The sequence below is a fragment of the Lemur catta genome, chromosome 7 (genome assembly GCF_020740605.2).
Source record: "Lemur catta isolate mLemCat1 chromosome 7, mLemCat1.pri, whole genome shotgun sequence".
Taxonomy (NCBI): domain Eukaryota; kingdom Metazoa; phylum Chordata; class Mammalia; order Primates; family Lemuridae; genus Lemur; species Lemur catta.
Window position 1 is genome coordinate 60,885,088 of NC_059134.1, and position 14,074 is coordinate 60,899,161.

The 14,074-nt window shown below is 46.2% G+C and overlaps 2 protein-coding genes across 2 annotated transcripts; both read left to right on the forward strand.

Moving 5' to 3' along the window:
- The first annotated feature begins 273 nt into the window (after window positions 1-273).
- LOC123641649 (olfactory receptor 51D1) lies at window positions 274-1,376 on the forward strand. Its single transcript, XM_045556527.1, has one exon. It carries the CDS (start codon window positions 294-296, stop codon window positions 1,308-1,310), a length of 1,017 nt encoding a protein of 338 aa, XP_045412483.1. The 5' UTR covers window positions 274-293; the 3' UTR covers window positions 1,311-1,376.
- A 3,282-nt stretch (window positions 1,377-4,658) lies between these two features.
- On the forward strand, window positions 4,659-14,074 carry LOC123641548 (olfactory receptor 51E1). The gene is made up of 2 exons (XM_045556423.1): window positions 4,659-4,762; window positions 12,805-14,074. The coding sequence occupies exon 2, from the start codon at window positions 12,844-12,846 to the stop codon at window positions 13,798-13,800; it is 957 nt and encodes a 318-aa protein (XP_045412379.1). The 5' UTR covers window positions 4,659-4,762; window positions 12,805-12,843; the 3' UTR covers window positions 13,801-14,074.

Sequence of the window (14,074 nt, forward strand, 5' to 3'; positions counted from 1 at the left end):
AGACCAGTGCCCTGGTCAACATCAGCTCTGAGAATGAAGGACTGTTTTACATGTTTTGTGAGTGGGCCTTCACACATGGAGATGAATGGGGCAGTAATAGAATCTTCTTGTGCAGTGCTGGGGTCTTGAGGGGCTCAGGGCAAGGCTCAGGGTGTCCAGAGAGTTGTATATAAGGAGAATCGGATCAGAGAGAGGCTAGGGCACAGAATTACTAAAAGTAAGTCTGTTTGGTACCATCACTGCTCTAATGCCTTTTCCTTATAAATTCTTTCCCTCCCCTGAGCCATGGCCAAATGCTGTCTCTACTTTTCCCTTTCCTAGAGCCTGGATTTGAGATGCAGAAGCCCCAGCTCTTGATCCCTGCCATGGCCACTCCAAATGGAACTCTGGTGCACCCAGCATACTTCCTTCTTGTGGGCATCCCTGGGCTGGGGCCCGACACACACTTTTGGCTGGCTTTCCCTCTGTGTCTTATGTATGCCTTGGCCACCCTGGGCAACCTGGCCATCATCCTTATCATCCGCATGGAAAGGCGTCTGCACGAGCCCATGTACCTCTTCCTGGCCATGCTCTCCACCATTGACCTAGTCCTCTCCTCTGCCACCATGCCCAGGATGGCCAGCCTTTTCCTGACAGGCACCCAGGAGATCAAGTTCAATGTTTGCCTGGCTCAGATGTTCCTTATCCATGCTCTGTCAGCCATGGAGTCAGCTGTCCTGCTGGCCATGGCTTTTGACCGCTTCGTGGCCATCTGCCACCCATTGCGCCATGCATCTGTGCTCACAGGGCCTACTGTGGCCAAGATCGGACTAGCCGCCCTGGCCAGGGGGTTTGTATTCTTCTTCCCACTGCCCTTCATCTTGAAGAGGTTGTCATACTGCCGAACACATACTGTCACACACTCCTTCTGCCTGCACCAAGATATTATGAAGCTGTCCTGTACTGACACCACGGTCAATGTGGTTTATGGACTCTTCATCATCCTCTCAGTGATGGGTGTGGACTCCCTGTTCATTAGCCTCTCCTACATCCTCATCCTGCGGGCTGTGTTGGAGCTGTCCTCTCGGGGGGCAGCACTCAAAGCTTTCAACACCTGCATCTCCCATCTCTGTGCTGTCCTGGTCTTTTATGTGCCCCTCATTGGGCTGTCAGTGGTGCACAGGCTGGGTGGTCCCACGTCCCTGCTTCATGTGGTTATGGCCAATGTATATCTGCTGCTGCCACCTGTAATCAACCCCATTGTCTATGGAGCCAAGACCAGGGAGATCCGTTCAAGGGTCTTCCATATGTTCTCACAAGGTGGCAGGTAAGAACGACCCCTACCCTAGTGTCCTCAATACTTTCAAAGATGGGAGGATTAGTATCCTATCTATTGACTTAGTAATTGGAAAATCGAACCCACTGGGCTGTCTGTTATCTAGAGAGATCTCGCATTCTGTCTCCAGGAATGTGTCAGTACAGAAGAACTTGCGACCCTGTCTGGACAGACCATCCTGGAGAAAGGCTGCCCCAGTCTCTGTGCTGTCATGGACTTGCCTTTTCTCTCTCTCTCCTAACTGGAAAATACAAATAGTTTTGATGTGGGAAGGCTATAAATGTCACACCTCATGATTCATTCCAGTCTTGAGATGTGATTTTAATTATTCTTTCTTCCAAGTCATGTGAATCCGTGCTGCCTACAAAAGTTATTGCTCATACCCTAAAGTGGTTACCCAGTCATAATCAGGGGCTAATGAAGGTATTTGGGGGATAGTGATTGGAAAGAGATGGTAACAGGATAGGAGGCAGCTAATGTGAAGTGTTTACGTTTCTGTATGCATGTGGGTACAGGTGTCTTTCTGTGAAATTTGTCAGTGTACATCTGTGTGGCTCTATGGAGACTATTTTTCCACAAGGATGACACTGTGTATTCTGGTTGTGGGTGAGAGTGTGTAGGTGTGTTTATGTGGACATATGTACCTTTTAGTGTATGTGAGAGATAGAGGGCACATGGAATATGCTCCAGCTGTGCCTCAGTGGGTGAGGTCACCGTGTCCTGGCATGTGTATGTTTCAAAGTAATGTCTCTGACTGTACATTTACTGTGTTTGTGTGGTTCTGTTTGTTGTTATATGATGTGTGTCTGTGTGAGAACGCTAGTATCTGTACCTGAATGGTGGGCAGTATCTCTCTGTGTGTCTGATGAGAATGCTGCCTCTATCTTTGCTTCATATTTGTAATATGTAGACTGTGGTGTGTGAGTTTGTGGAATGGGTAGTGTTGGGGTGGCCATACCTTCTGGCATACGTGATGTTTATCTTTGGTCATATGTCTGTTGTGCATAGTATTTGTGATATGAAATCCTTTTGTGTGGTATATGTGTCTTTAGTCACATGTAGGTGAAAGGTAATGTCCTAATTGTGTGTGTGTGAGTGTGTGTGTGTGTGTGTGTGAGAATGTGTGTGTGTATGGGCACTTTGTGATTGTATTGTGGTGCCCATGTCTTGCGCAGATTTCCTTTGTGTGTTGGGTGTGGGTTGCGTGGCAGGGCCGTGAGTGTGGCGTCTGTGTTCCTGGGCATCAACCAGTGTGTGGTGCTGTATGTGTGTGGGGTGGAGGTAGGAGATTGAGGAAGTCTGCGTGTGAGGAGCAGGCATAATTTCCAAAGTTGAGAGACAAGACTCTAAGAGGCCCAGCTTCTCCTCCTGGGCTCAGCCTGGGGTTATGGCTCAGGCTCTGGGAGTGAAAGGTTCTTCCTCTTTCCGCCTTCTCACTGGCCAGACCACATCTTCCTCATCCTGACCCTAACTGCAAGGATTTCTTGTGCCTTTGCTGTCTCTTCCCACCTTCCCTGCCTACTCTACTTGAGGCCTTGGCCTCCCCAAACCCTGTCCTCTGCCTCAATAGCAGGTCACAACATCTTTACCTCCCCCCTCCCTCTCTTGCCGGTCTGCCAAACATGTATACAAGGCCTTCATTGTAGAGAGTTTCTGCTAGTCCTTCTGAGGGAGCAGGGCAGAGGGAAGTTAGCTGCGCATGGGAACTCCCTTCAGGCAGCAAGCTGTAAACCCGCAGAGCTCACCTCCTTGTACACTTTGTCTCCTGTCTCACTGCCCTTTAGTGCCTGGTGGATGTCTAGTGTCTTGCAAACCATTGTTTCATGCACATTGTCTCATTTTTCCCCTTCATGTGGGTATTACTTCCTGTTACTTCATCTTGGATAGAAATAGAAGTCTCTGGGGTAATTTTTTAAGTTTTTGCATCATCTAAGTATATGGGAAGTTAACGGAGGCAGCAGAGATGGCTCTAGGGTGATGACAGCAAGTGTCAGCCTGCAGGTCCTGCAGGTACCAGAAGCTCTTGTAATCAGTAATTTTTTTTTTTTTTTTTGAGACAGAGTCTCACTCTGTTGCCCGGGCTAGAGTGAGTGCCGTGGCATCAGCCTAGCTCACAGCAACCTCAGACTCCTGGGCTCAAGCGATCCTACTGCCTCAGCCTCCCGAGTAGCTGGGACTACAGGCATGCGCCACCATGCCTGGCTCATTTTTTCTATATATATTTTAGTTGGCCAGATAATTTCTTTCTATTTTTAGTAGAGACGGGGTCTCACTCTTGCTCAGGCTGGTCTCGAACTCCTGACCTCGAGCGATCCACCAGCCTTGGCCTCCCAGAGCTAGGATTACAGGCATGAGCCACCGCGCCCAGCTGTAATCAGTAATTTTGATGTGGTCTGAATTAGAATGGTCTGATCTTCCATTGTCTATTTTTTTGTTCTTGAATTGACATGCCTTGTGTTGTGAATTTAAAACTTACAGTTGTAAAACCAATCAATAAAAAATCAGGAGAAACCAAGTACAAATCCTGCTGTTCTATTTATTGACATAGTTTTTACTTATTTTAACATATAAGGCATTTGGTTTCATATTCAAATTATTCTGTAACTATCTACAATGTTCTATCACTATTTTTGCCCTTAAGAGAGAAACCAGATGTCACTGGTCTCATATGGCTGGTGTTGGGGATAAGGGAGGGTTAAAGAAACGACATCCTCCTTCCCCAGCTACAAGTTCTTCCAGGGAGTGGAAGGCAGAGGCACCGTCCCTGGGGACCTCTGTTATGAGTTAGCCAGACACAGGCACCAGAGCCTGGGAGAAAAGAGAAGAGAGCCCTAGGGCATTGGGGAAGGGAGGATGGGACTACTGAGCAGGGTCCACCATGGGACAGACGGCAGGGGAGAAAGAAACCTTCGGAATGGAAATGGGCTGACACTTAATCACGGGTCTTCCTGAAAACATACTTTGCCTCTCTTCTGGCCTGTGAAGAAATTTTGGGGACAGACCCTCACAAAGACCATGACCACACACATGTGTTTCTTCTAGTTTTTTCCTACTCATCTCTCCTGTCTGACTTCATACTGGGAGCCAGCAGAAGTGTCCCAGCTGGCACAGGCCCATTGGTGAGGAGTCTAGAAACCTCTCTACCCGCTTCCCCTCCTCCCCACACCCCCAGACACGTCCTCCCAGGATGCAGAAGCCAAGGAGGAAACCCAAACCTCAGCGGGCTAGTGGGGGGTAGCTGCTGGTGGACCATCTGGACAGCACTCTGCCCTCCAGCAGGGAGAGGCAGAAAGAGGGAGGAGGTAAGGCAGAGAATAAACAACCCTGACCAGGGAGGTCCAAAGGAGGAGGCGGAGTCGGAGAGGCTGTACTTCAGCGCAGCCTGCCAGACCTCTTCAGGAAGAGTGCTGGACAAAAGGGGGCACACGTTCCTTCCAGACAGTTGAGGTGAGTGCAGGAGACCTGGGGGACATCCAGGTGTGTGGGTTTCTTGTATCGAGGGATCCCCCATCAGACCTGCTGAGGGATTGAGAAGCCAGGTGGTAAACAACCAGAAGTGGGGGGTGTCAAGGAAGCCCCTGACTCAAAGGACAGGCATCCTTAGCAATGTCTCGGTTTGTTCATTGAAGGTGTTAGAAGTTGCCTAAGGATAGCTTTCAAGCAGTGACCGGTTTACTGGGGTACCCATCTAGAGGCTGGCAGGGGCTGGTGTGAATGAATGTGAACCGGGTCTGAGCACAGCCTGGGGTGGGGTTAGACTGGGGCTGGATTGGGGTTGGGTTGGGGTTTGATGTGTGAACAGGGCCAGTACCCAGGTTGTTAGCATGGCTGAAGCTGAGTCTGTAACTGGGGGTCTGGATACAGCTGGGGTTGAGGTGGGAACTCTGAGGGGCCAGGGCCATTCTATACTGTGCATTGGGGGTCAGGCTGTGGCTGAGACCAGGGGTTTGTAATCTTCCTGGGGCTCTGGTCCCGGATCATCTGTGCCTAGGATCAGGATTTGGTCTTCAGCCCATTTAAAGGTGGATTAGTGTCCACAGTGCACCTTCCCCTGCCTTGCACTTTCCCTAGCCACACTGAGCCACTTGCAGCTCTCTAAAAAACGTCTGTTTGCATTCTCTCTGGGTCTTTGTATTTGCCAGAGTGTAATTTTAAGAACAAATTAGATCAAGTTTGTTGATCAAATTCCCCCAAGTCACTTAGAATTAAAGCAAAGCTCCTTGCCATGCTGTGCAAGCCCCCGTTACGTGATCTGGCCCTGCCCTCCCTGGACCTCATCTTCTAAAGCTCTGCTGTGCTCTCGATGCTGTGGCCACCTTGACCTGCCTTCTGTTCCACGAACACCCCAAACTCATTCTTGCCTGAAGACCTTTTTCACTTGCTGCCTCCTGTGCCTGGAAGGCTCTTTCCTTAGGTCTTAGAATGGCTGTTTTTTCTCATCACACAGCTCATATGTCACGTCCTCAGAGAGGCTTTCTCTGGTCCTGTCTCAAATATGGGTGCCCAGCTCCCATCTTTCTCTACTCTAGCTTTCTGCGTTGTTTCTAGTACACTTACCTTTACCTGAAATTTTCTTGCTTATTTATTTTTTACTTTTTGTTGTTGACCTCCTAGTACATGAGATCCGTGAGAGCAGTGATCTTGTCTGTTTTATCCACTGTCTGATTTCCAGTTTTGACTCTCACCATGTTTTTGTTGTTTAACTGAGTGCTCCTGTCCCCAAGTTCCCACTAATGGCGTGGTTAACTGCAACTGGTCCTCAGGTCATGTCCGATGTCACCTCCTCAGGGAAGCCCTCTGAGCCTACACAGCTTGGTGAGCTGTTGTTCCCTTTGCTCCTGCAGCCCTTGTGCTTGATGCCTGCATGTTTGTCTCAGTTCTCCCTGCCCCTGGAGGGCTGGAACTCTGCCTGCTTTACTGTGGGACTTAGTATCTCCAGTGCTCAGCACAGAGTCGGTCAAGCAATAGTTGTTGAAAAAATGAGTGCACTGATAAAAGTCCCACATCAGGCACTTCCCTAGCTAGAGTAGCCCCAGAGCGCACTGATACCTAAGTCCAGCTTTGCAGGTCTGTAGAACACTTATATCGCCCTACTTGGGGAGTGCAGGGGTACGAACCTGAACCCTAGGAACTCTGTCCGGGGGTGATTTTAGGGGCCCAGGCTGAGTTGAGTGAGTAGGGTGGGGTGGAGGCCTCCCTTTGCTTTTTCAGAGTTAGAAATTTTACTCTCCATCTTTTGTGGCCAACACCTTGTAAGAGTTCATCTGCTTTATCAAACCCAAGCAAGGCGTATGGGACTGCAGATGCAGGTAATTTGGGTAGATGGGATTCTGGGGCTACTGCTGTCACAGAGTTTTAGGGAAAGAGCTTTCTCTCCAAGCATCAAGTGACAAGCTCCCACAGTCCTTGCCAGCCACAGCCTTGCCCCTGAGGTCTGCCTTTCCTGTCTGGGCCTGGGAATAGGCACCAGAGGCTCCCAGGTATGTTTGGGGTTCCCTCCACAGAAATTCTCTTCCAACTATTTTTAAAGGCTGGCAGTAGCACAAGAGGGTCCCACTCCATTGCTCTGGGCATGGAGCATTCCGTGTGTTTAGCCTAGATATTGACAGTGACCACAGATCCCCTCCTTGCTCTTCTTCCACACTGAACCTAAGTGAGAAGAGCTGGTCAGGTGTCCTGAGTCATAGAGGGGCCTTTGGACCCATGGAGCCTCAATTTTGGATTCCTTGGAGACTAACATTGAAAAATCTCTTACCAAAGCACCAGTCCATTCTTAAGGAGACTGGTGAGGGGCAAGGCACTAGCATGGCATATTGGAAAGCAATGGATTTGGCACTAAGGGCTCTAATCCTCAACATCCTTATCTGTCAAATGGGATTAATAATACCTACTTGACAGGTTGATGAGAGGCTTTAATTAGATAAGAAGGAAATACGTGGTAGAGGATAAAGCTTTTGAATCTCTATTGTGGGGCCTGCCCATGTCACAGCCAGGGGAGATGGGGCTGGAAGAGGAGGCAGGTGCCCACATTCCTATTCAGGAGAGTCTTTTGGGCTGCCGTCTTGATTTCCCATTTAAGAGTTTACAAGGGTCTGGTGTCAGACTTACCATGCCCTTCTCCTACCTTGTCTCTTGGGCAGATGGTATTAGCTTTCAGAAGGTTCAGAGAAATTAGAGAAGGCCAAGAATGAGGGAAAGTGTACAGGGCCTGGTGTTAGACAATCTAGGTTAAGTTTCTGCTTTAGCAGTCAATTGTTAAGCCCTGGGAGTATTATCTAACCTTTTGTAGCTTCAATTTTCTCACCTATAATGTGAAAAGGACACATAGACCTCCTACCATGCAGAGCTGTTCTAGGTTAGAGATAATCTTTACACAGATGGCACTGCATAGTTTCTGGAATTTTGTAAATGCTTAATCAGTGTTCATAACATAAAAACAACAAAATCCGGGCCAAGAGTGACCCTGTTGTTCTCTTGGGTGAGAAGAGATAGGGCTCATAGCGCCTGGTCTACCTCCCTGACTGCTTTTCCATGGGTCTGTGAGCAGGAAGGAATTCAGAGTTCTGGGGAAGAGTGTGAGGATGGGCTGGTTGTTGGTGGTGGCTGAGCTGGCCCTGGAAGGCTGAGTCCTGAAGGCCAGGGGGAAGGAAGGAGCAGGGCTGAGGGCCTAAAAGCGGATTTCCACTCTGCACAGCTGGGGCTCCTGCTCCCCCATTCCCAAAAATGGCTAAGATGTCCTTCATAGTTCTCCAAGAAACATTTCTGGGACTTGTTAAGATAGTGCAACTTTTTCAGAGAAAATCTCAGGCATAAGGCTATTCCCTGGAGATTAGGGTAGTGTGTGGGCTTTCTTAAAAAAAAAAAAAAAAAAAAAAAGCTTTCTTAGTTTATTTTTCCTTGATTGTGTTTTACTTTTAAAATAGAATGATTGAGTTCCAACTTCATCCGGAGCTCCAAACCGTCTCTCTGAGTCCTAATTACTAACAGCTGCTTAGGTTTGAGGGCTACCTGGAAGTCGTCTGGTCCCTCTCTCTGCCTCTTGTAGGGACTATTGGAGATTTGGATGCTCCAGGGCTGGCTGGTCTGAAGGATGGTACTTGGGCTGTCTGGCTGGCTCCCTCTAGAGTCCTTCACTTTGCTTCTGCTGCATACTTCTGAGGGCCAGCCCGATAGTTCACCTCCAGCTCTAGCTGCCTGTGTTGTGCTGCCTAGCCACCTTGCTCCCAGGAGGGCTGGATCCTACCCTTTCTGATTTCCAATATCTCTGTATCAGGGCCCAGTCTTGCCATTGTGAGAGATTGAGTGCTAGTCAATATGTATGTGCCTGAGTGTGTGCATAGAAGCCGAGTGATGATAATGGTGACACATATTGGGAAATGAAAGTATTTAGAAACTTCCTACATTTTCAGAGGCCTTGTTCCCCTTTTTTTCTGGGAGAAAATGTGCACTGTTATTTAGTTTTTGCAACTTCCTTCAACATGCTTTATCTCATATAATTTCACAGCAGCGCTATGAAGCTATTATTATTCTCTGTGTTTATTAAGAGCCAAGACATGAATTCCAAAACCAGGATTCTGCTCACCACATCACTTTATCTTCAGAGGCAATTGGGTTGCTTATGCCCATATATGATTCTTTCCCAATATGTTTCCTAAGGCAGCACATTTTCATCCTGGGGACCACCCTGCTCTACTATGTCTGTTTGTATAAAATTGCTGGATGGCATAGATATCTGGCCCTCTGGAGTACCAGAATCTTCTTGCTGATGTCTCCAGGTGAGGGATCCTAGGTTTCCCCTGCTTTCAGGCACAAACTGTGCTGCATGTACAGTTTGCATTTATTAGGGCCAAGACTTTGCAGCTGCCCTGTTTTCTGTACATCCTGTCATGCCCTTTGGCTCCCTGGGTAAGAAAGGGCTTTTCTGCTTGACCCTAAAGATTCTCGTTCTGAACTTAAGATCTCTCTCCACTGACCTTACATTCTTTCATCCTTCTCAAAAGTCTCTGCAGTTCAGACAACTCTCAGTCCTACCTACCCCCTTGGCTGTGTTACCCTCAGTAGATGCTTACTGAGGGATTCTTCCATTGACAAAACTCATTTTCATCTTCAACAAACATTAATTAAACACTAATTAATACATATAGTAGGGTCCTGGCATTAAGGAGCTCATAATTCCAGGGAAATAAATATAGAAATAGCTATTATGGTTATTCTTATCGGGAGGGTAAATACAATAAAAAAAGACCTAAATAAAGTTCTTTGGGAGCACAGAGCAGCAAACATTTAATTATACCCAGGGGAAAGAGGCTTTGTAAAAGTAGTGTAGGAAACAGTAAGCCAGGACGTGAAAAATGAGTGTGGGAAGTCAAGGAGGGAGATCTGGGGGCAGCAGTTCTTCTGGACAAAGGTATGAGAAGTAAAAAGGACAGAAATACAGAGTCACAGGAATCAGTGAAACATTTATGAAATGTCATTGGAGCACAGGGGTCATAGTGAGGGGCGATGAGGGAGGACATAGGACCAGATGCTGAAAGACAGACCTTTAGCTACTTCCTAAGGGGTTTAGTCTTATTCTAGAATCAATTTGGAGTTTCAAGGGTATTTTTTAAAACAACAGATAGTGACCTGATTTCAACTGGTTAGATTATTGGGACTGTGTGGATGAGAAAGTTTACACCAGAGGCACAGCAGTCAGGATCAGAGTACCTCTCTTATGAGGCTGCTCAGGCCACTATAACAGAAAAAAGAAATACTGGAGGAAAACAGGTATCATTTTTTGCATATTTACTACGTGTGGGGTATTGTATTAAATGCTTTACACCTACCATACCATTTATTCCTCACTTTAACCCCTACTAGGCAGGGACTATTATCATCATTTTAAAAATGAGGAAACCAAGGCTTAGAAAGGTTAAATGATTTGCCCCAGATCACACAGCTTGTGAGGTTGTTGACTGAGGTTTCAATGCAGGATGGAATTCAAAGGTCACACTGTACACAGCTATACAAGGCTGTCTGTGGGAGAGCTCAGCTTTTGGGACATGGAGAGTTGGATACTTGAGAGACAACCAGGTGGACCCTTTCAGTAACAATTTAGGGTTATGAATCTGGATCAAAAAAGAGAATTCAGAGATCACTGAATAGATTTGGGAATCTCTATCTCTATCTATCTATCTATCTATCTATCTATCTATCTATCTATCTATCTATCTATCTACTGAAAGAGATGAGATGGTCAGGGAAGAAATTATGGAACAAGAAGAGCACTGAAGATAAAAAAAGAGCAGTATCATGTAAGGGTATGTTGAAGAGTCAAGAAGAGGAAGGTGGAGATCCAGAAAGGAGACTCAGAACTAGTGATGAGAAAGAGATAAGGGACAGCAGGACAGAGACAGAGGAGTTTAAGAGGGAGGGGACTGCTCACGGTACCACATGCTACAGTGAAACTATGGAAGAGTGAAAGGGGATTGATGACTTGGGCCTCTTGGCCTGAATTCTAGGTTAAATATAGTTTCTCTGCCTTAAACCTTCTCTTCAAACAGATTGAATTGAAGTCTGTCACCCTCTGTTCTAAAACTCATGCTCCCGGTGTTTTCCCACTGAACTCTTTCTGGTATGAGGGAACCTCCGGATGACAGCTCAATGATGGAACCATTATCACTGACACATCCTGAGCCCAGTGAATGGTCTATATCCCTCCTACACTGGCCATGAGCTTGCCTCACATTCAACTACTTCCTGGTAACCCATGCATGAAGCCCCTACCCCAGCTCTCAAGGTCTCAAATGATTCGAAAACTACAAATTACGTAATATAATGATCTGATGAATACAGGTTGACTATTCCTAGTCTAAAAATCAGACATCTGCAGTGCTCCAAATCTGAAAATTTTTGAGTGCCAACATGACACTCAAAGGAAATGCTCATTGGAGAATTTCAAATTTGGGATTTTTGGATTAGGGATGCTGAACTTGGTGAGTATAATGCAAATATTTCAAAATCTGAAAAAATCTGAAATCAGAAAAAATCTGAAATCCCAAGAATTCTGGATAAGGGTTGCTCAACCTGTGGTAGGAACACATAAGTATTTGTGGATGGAAGGGAGGAAGGGAGTTAGTTAATTCTCAACAGAGAGATGCAATCTAAGATAACTCAAGTCTGACATTTTCCACCTCAGCAATATTTCCTTATATATCACCTTTATAGCCAGATTCAGTTCATATTCAGCCTGAACCCTGCTATAGGATTGATTATTCCTCAATGTTTCCAATGCCATCATCACTCAGGGTTAGTGTTCTAATTGTGTCAATCCCACTCTCTTAGGCTGGATGGGTCTCCTAGAAGCAGATCCTGAAATGGAGATTCTTGTCCAAAAGATATATTGAGGGACTGCTGTCATGAGAAAAAAAGGGAGGGAAGCTGGCTAGGGCAGGAGACAAAAGCTAAGCAAGTCTGTGCTCTCAGCTGGAGACCAGCCTCAGCACAGTTCCCTGGGGAGCTCTGAAGCACAAACTGCACCATAGTGTTGTTCTCACCTGCAGGCAAGGGGCTGGTCTTTGTACCCTTATGTCAGGCAGTCACTGACCTCTAGATGTGCCTCATGGGGGCATAGTGTAACCTCCTGGGTGAGGTGCCTCCCATTTCACCAAGGACAATTCTCTGGAGAAAGGGGAGCTGTGAGCCCTTAGCATTCAACACCCACTGCAGATGGGAGATAGGTGTGCTGACTTTGTGAATGGGATCTTGGTGGGATACCAATGACACTCACTATAGCCATTGTTCCTTTTCTAATATAAACTGAGTAGTCTGGACAAGTGTAAAACTATGCAAGAATGAAATATGGAGTTAGAGTTCAGGATGAAGGTAGTGTCAGGTTTTATCGGATTAGGGTTTATCATAATAAAATAGGTGCTATTAAGTTCTAGATTAAGGTTGAAGTGGCTATTAAATTTAAATCTTAGGTTAATGTCAAAGTTAGGGTTAAGACTAGAATTGGTGAAATCATTAGATTAGTGATGAGGTTATGTTTAAATGTCAATCTTTGTTACTATTAGTACTGTTGCATTTGGACTGGAATTCATTTTAGAGATAGTCTAATGATATGCTTAGAATTACAGTTAGTGTTAAGAATAGGGAAGGAAAAGGGTAGGATAGGATAGAAGAAGTGATGAGAAATTTTTACCATCTAAGACTGATGTATACTCAGTAGCCTTTCTTTGGATAACTAACTGATTTGAAATAGACTTAAAAATTTTTATCTTAGTATTTCACTTGCTCTCAGTATTAACTACACTGATGTGGTTAGTAAGTGGAATTAGGTGAATTTGCCCCAGATCCTTGAGTTATAGTTAGAGCGAATTTAGATTAGGATCAAAATTTGGATAGGCAATGGAATTAGAGTTTGGGTTTGAGAATAGGACATCAGGAGGGAGCAAAGTGTGGTATTGGGATTCTGCAAGATCTGACAATGGCTTATCTTTGCATTCCAGCCTCTACCTGCCCGACGCTGGTGACAGCTCATCTTTTTCATGATGGTGGCCCCCAATGGAAATGAATCCAGTGCCACATATTTCATCCTAATCGGCCTCCCAGGCTTGGAAGAAGCTCAGTTCTGGTTGGCCTTCCCATTGTGCTCCCTGTACCTTATTGCCGTGCTAGGAAACTTGACGATCATCTACATTGTATGGACTGAGCACAGTCTACATGAGCCCATGTATATCTTTCTTTGCATGCTTTCAGGCCTTGACATTCTCATCTCCACCTCATCCATGCCCAAAATGATGGCGATTTTCTGGTTCAATTCCACTACCATCCAGTTTGATGCTTGTCTGCTACAGATGTTTGCCATCCACTCCTTATCTGGCATGGAGTCCACAGTGCTGTTGGCCATGGCCTTTGACCGCTATGTGGCCATCTGCCACCCACTGCGTCATGCTACTATGCTCACGTTGCCTCGTGTCACCAAGATTGGCGTGGCTGCTGTGCTGCGGGGGGCTGCGCTGATGGCACCCCTGCCTATCTTCATCAAGCGGCTGCCCTTCTGCCACTCTAACATCCTTTCCCATTCCTACTGCCTGCACCAAGATGTCATGATGCTGGCCTGTGCTGACAACCGGGTCAATGTCATCTATGGCCTCATTGTCATCATCGTTGCCATTGGCCTGGACTCACTTCTCATCTCCCTCTCATATCTGCTTATCCTTAAGACTGTGTTGGGCTTGACACGTGAAGCCCAGGCCAAGGCATTTAGCACTTGTGTCTCTCATGTGTGTGCTGTTTTTATATTCTATGTGCCTTTCATTGGATTATCTATGGTGCACCGCTTTAGTAAGCGGCGTGACTCTCTCCTGCCTGTTGTCATGGCCAACATCTATCTGCTTGTTCCTCCCGTGCTCAACCCTATTGTCTATGGAGTGAAGACAAAGGAGATCAGGCAGCGCATCCTTCGTCTTTTCCATGTGGCCACACACACGTCGGATCCCTAGGTGTCCATGATCTAACGTCTTTTCCATTCAAAATCTTCTGATTCAGAATTTCATGTCAACATTTTGGAAGACAGTATTAAGAAAAAAATCTCCCATAATAAAAATACAACTCAGATCCTTCAAAGATGAATCTGGTTGGGGAATCGCCATGTGAAAAGGCATAGCAGGATTATATACTCCTAATCCCAATGTTTCAATATTATTTTCCGCTTTGGTTTTTCTCTATATATAATTATTAAGACCCTGAGTTGGTTGTGGTTAGAAAGTTATTATT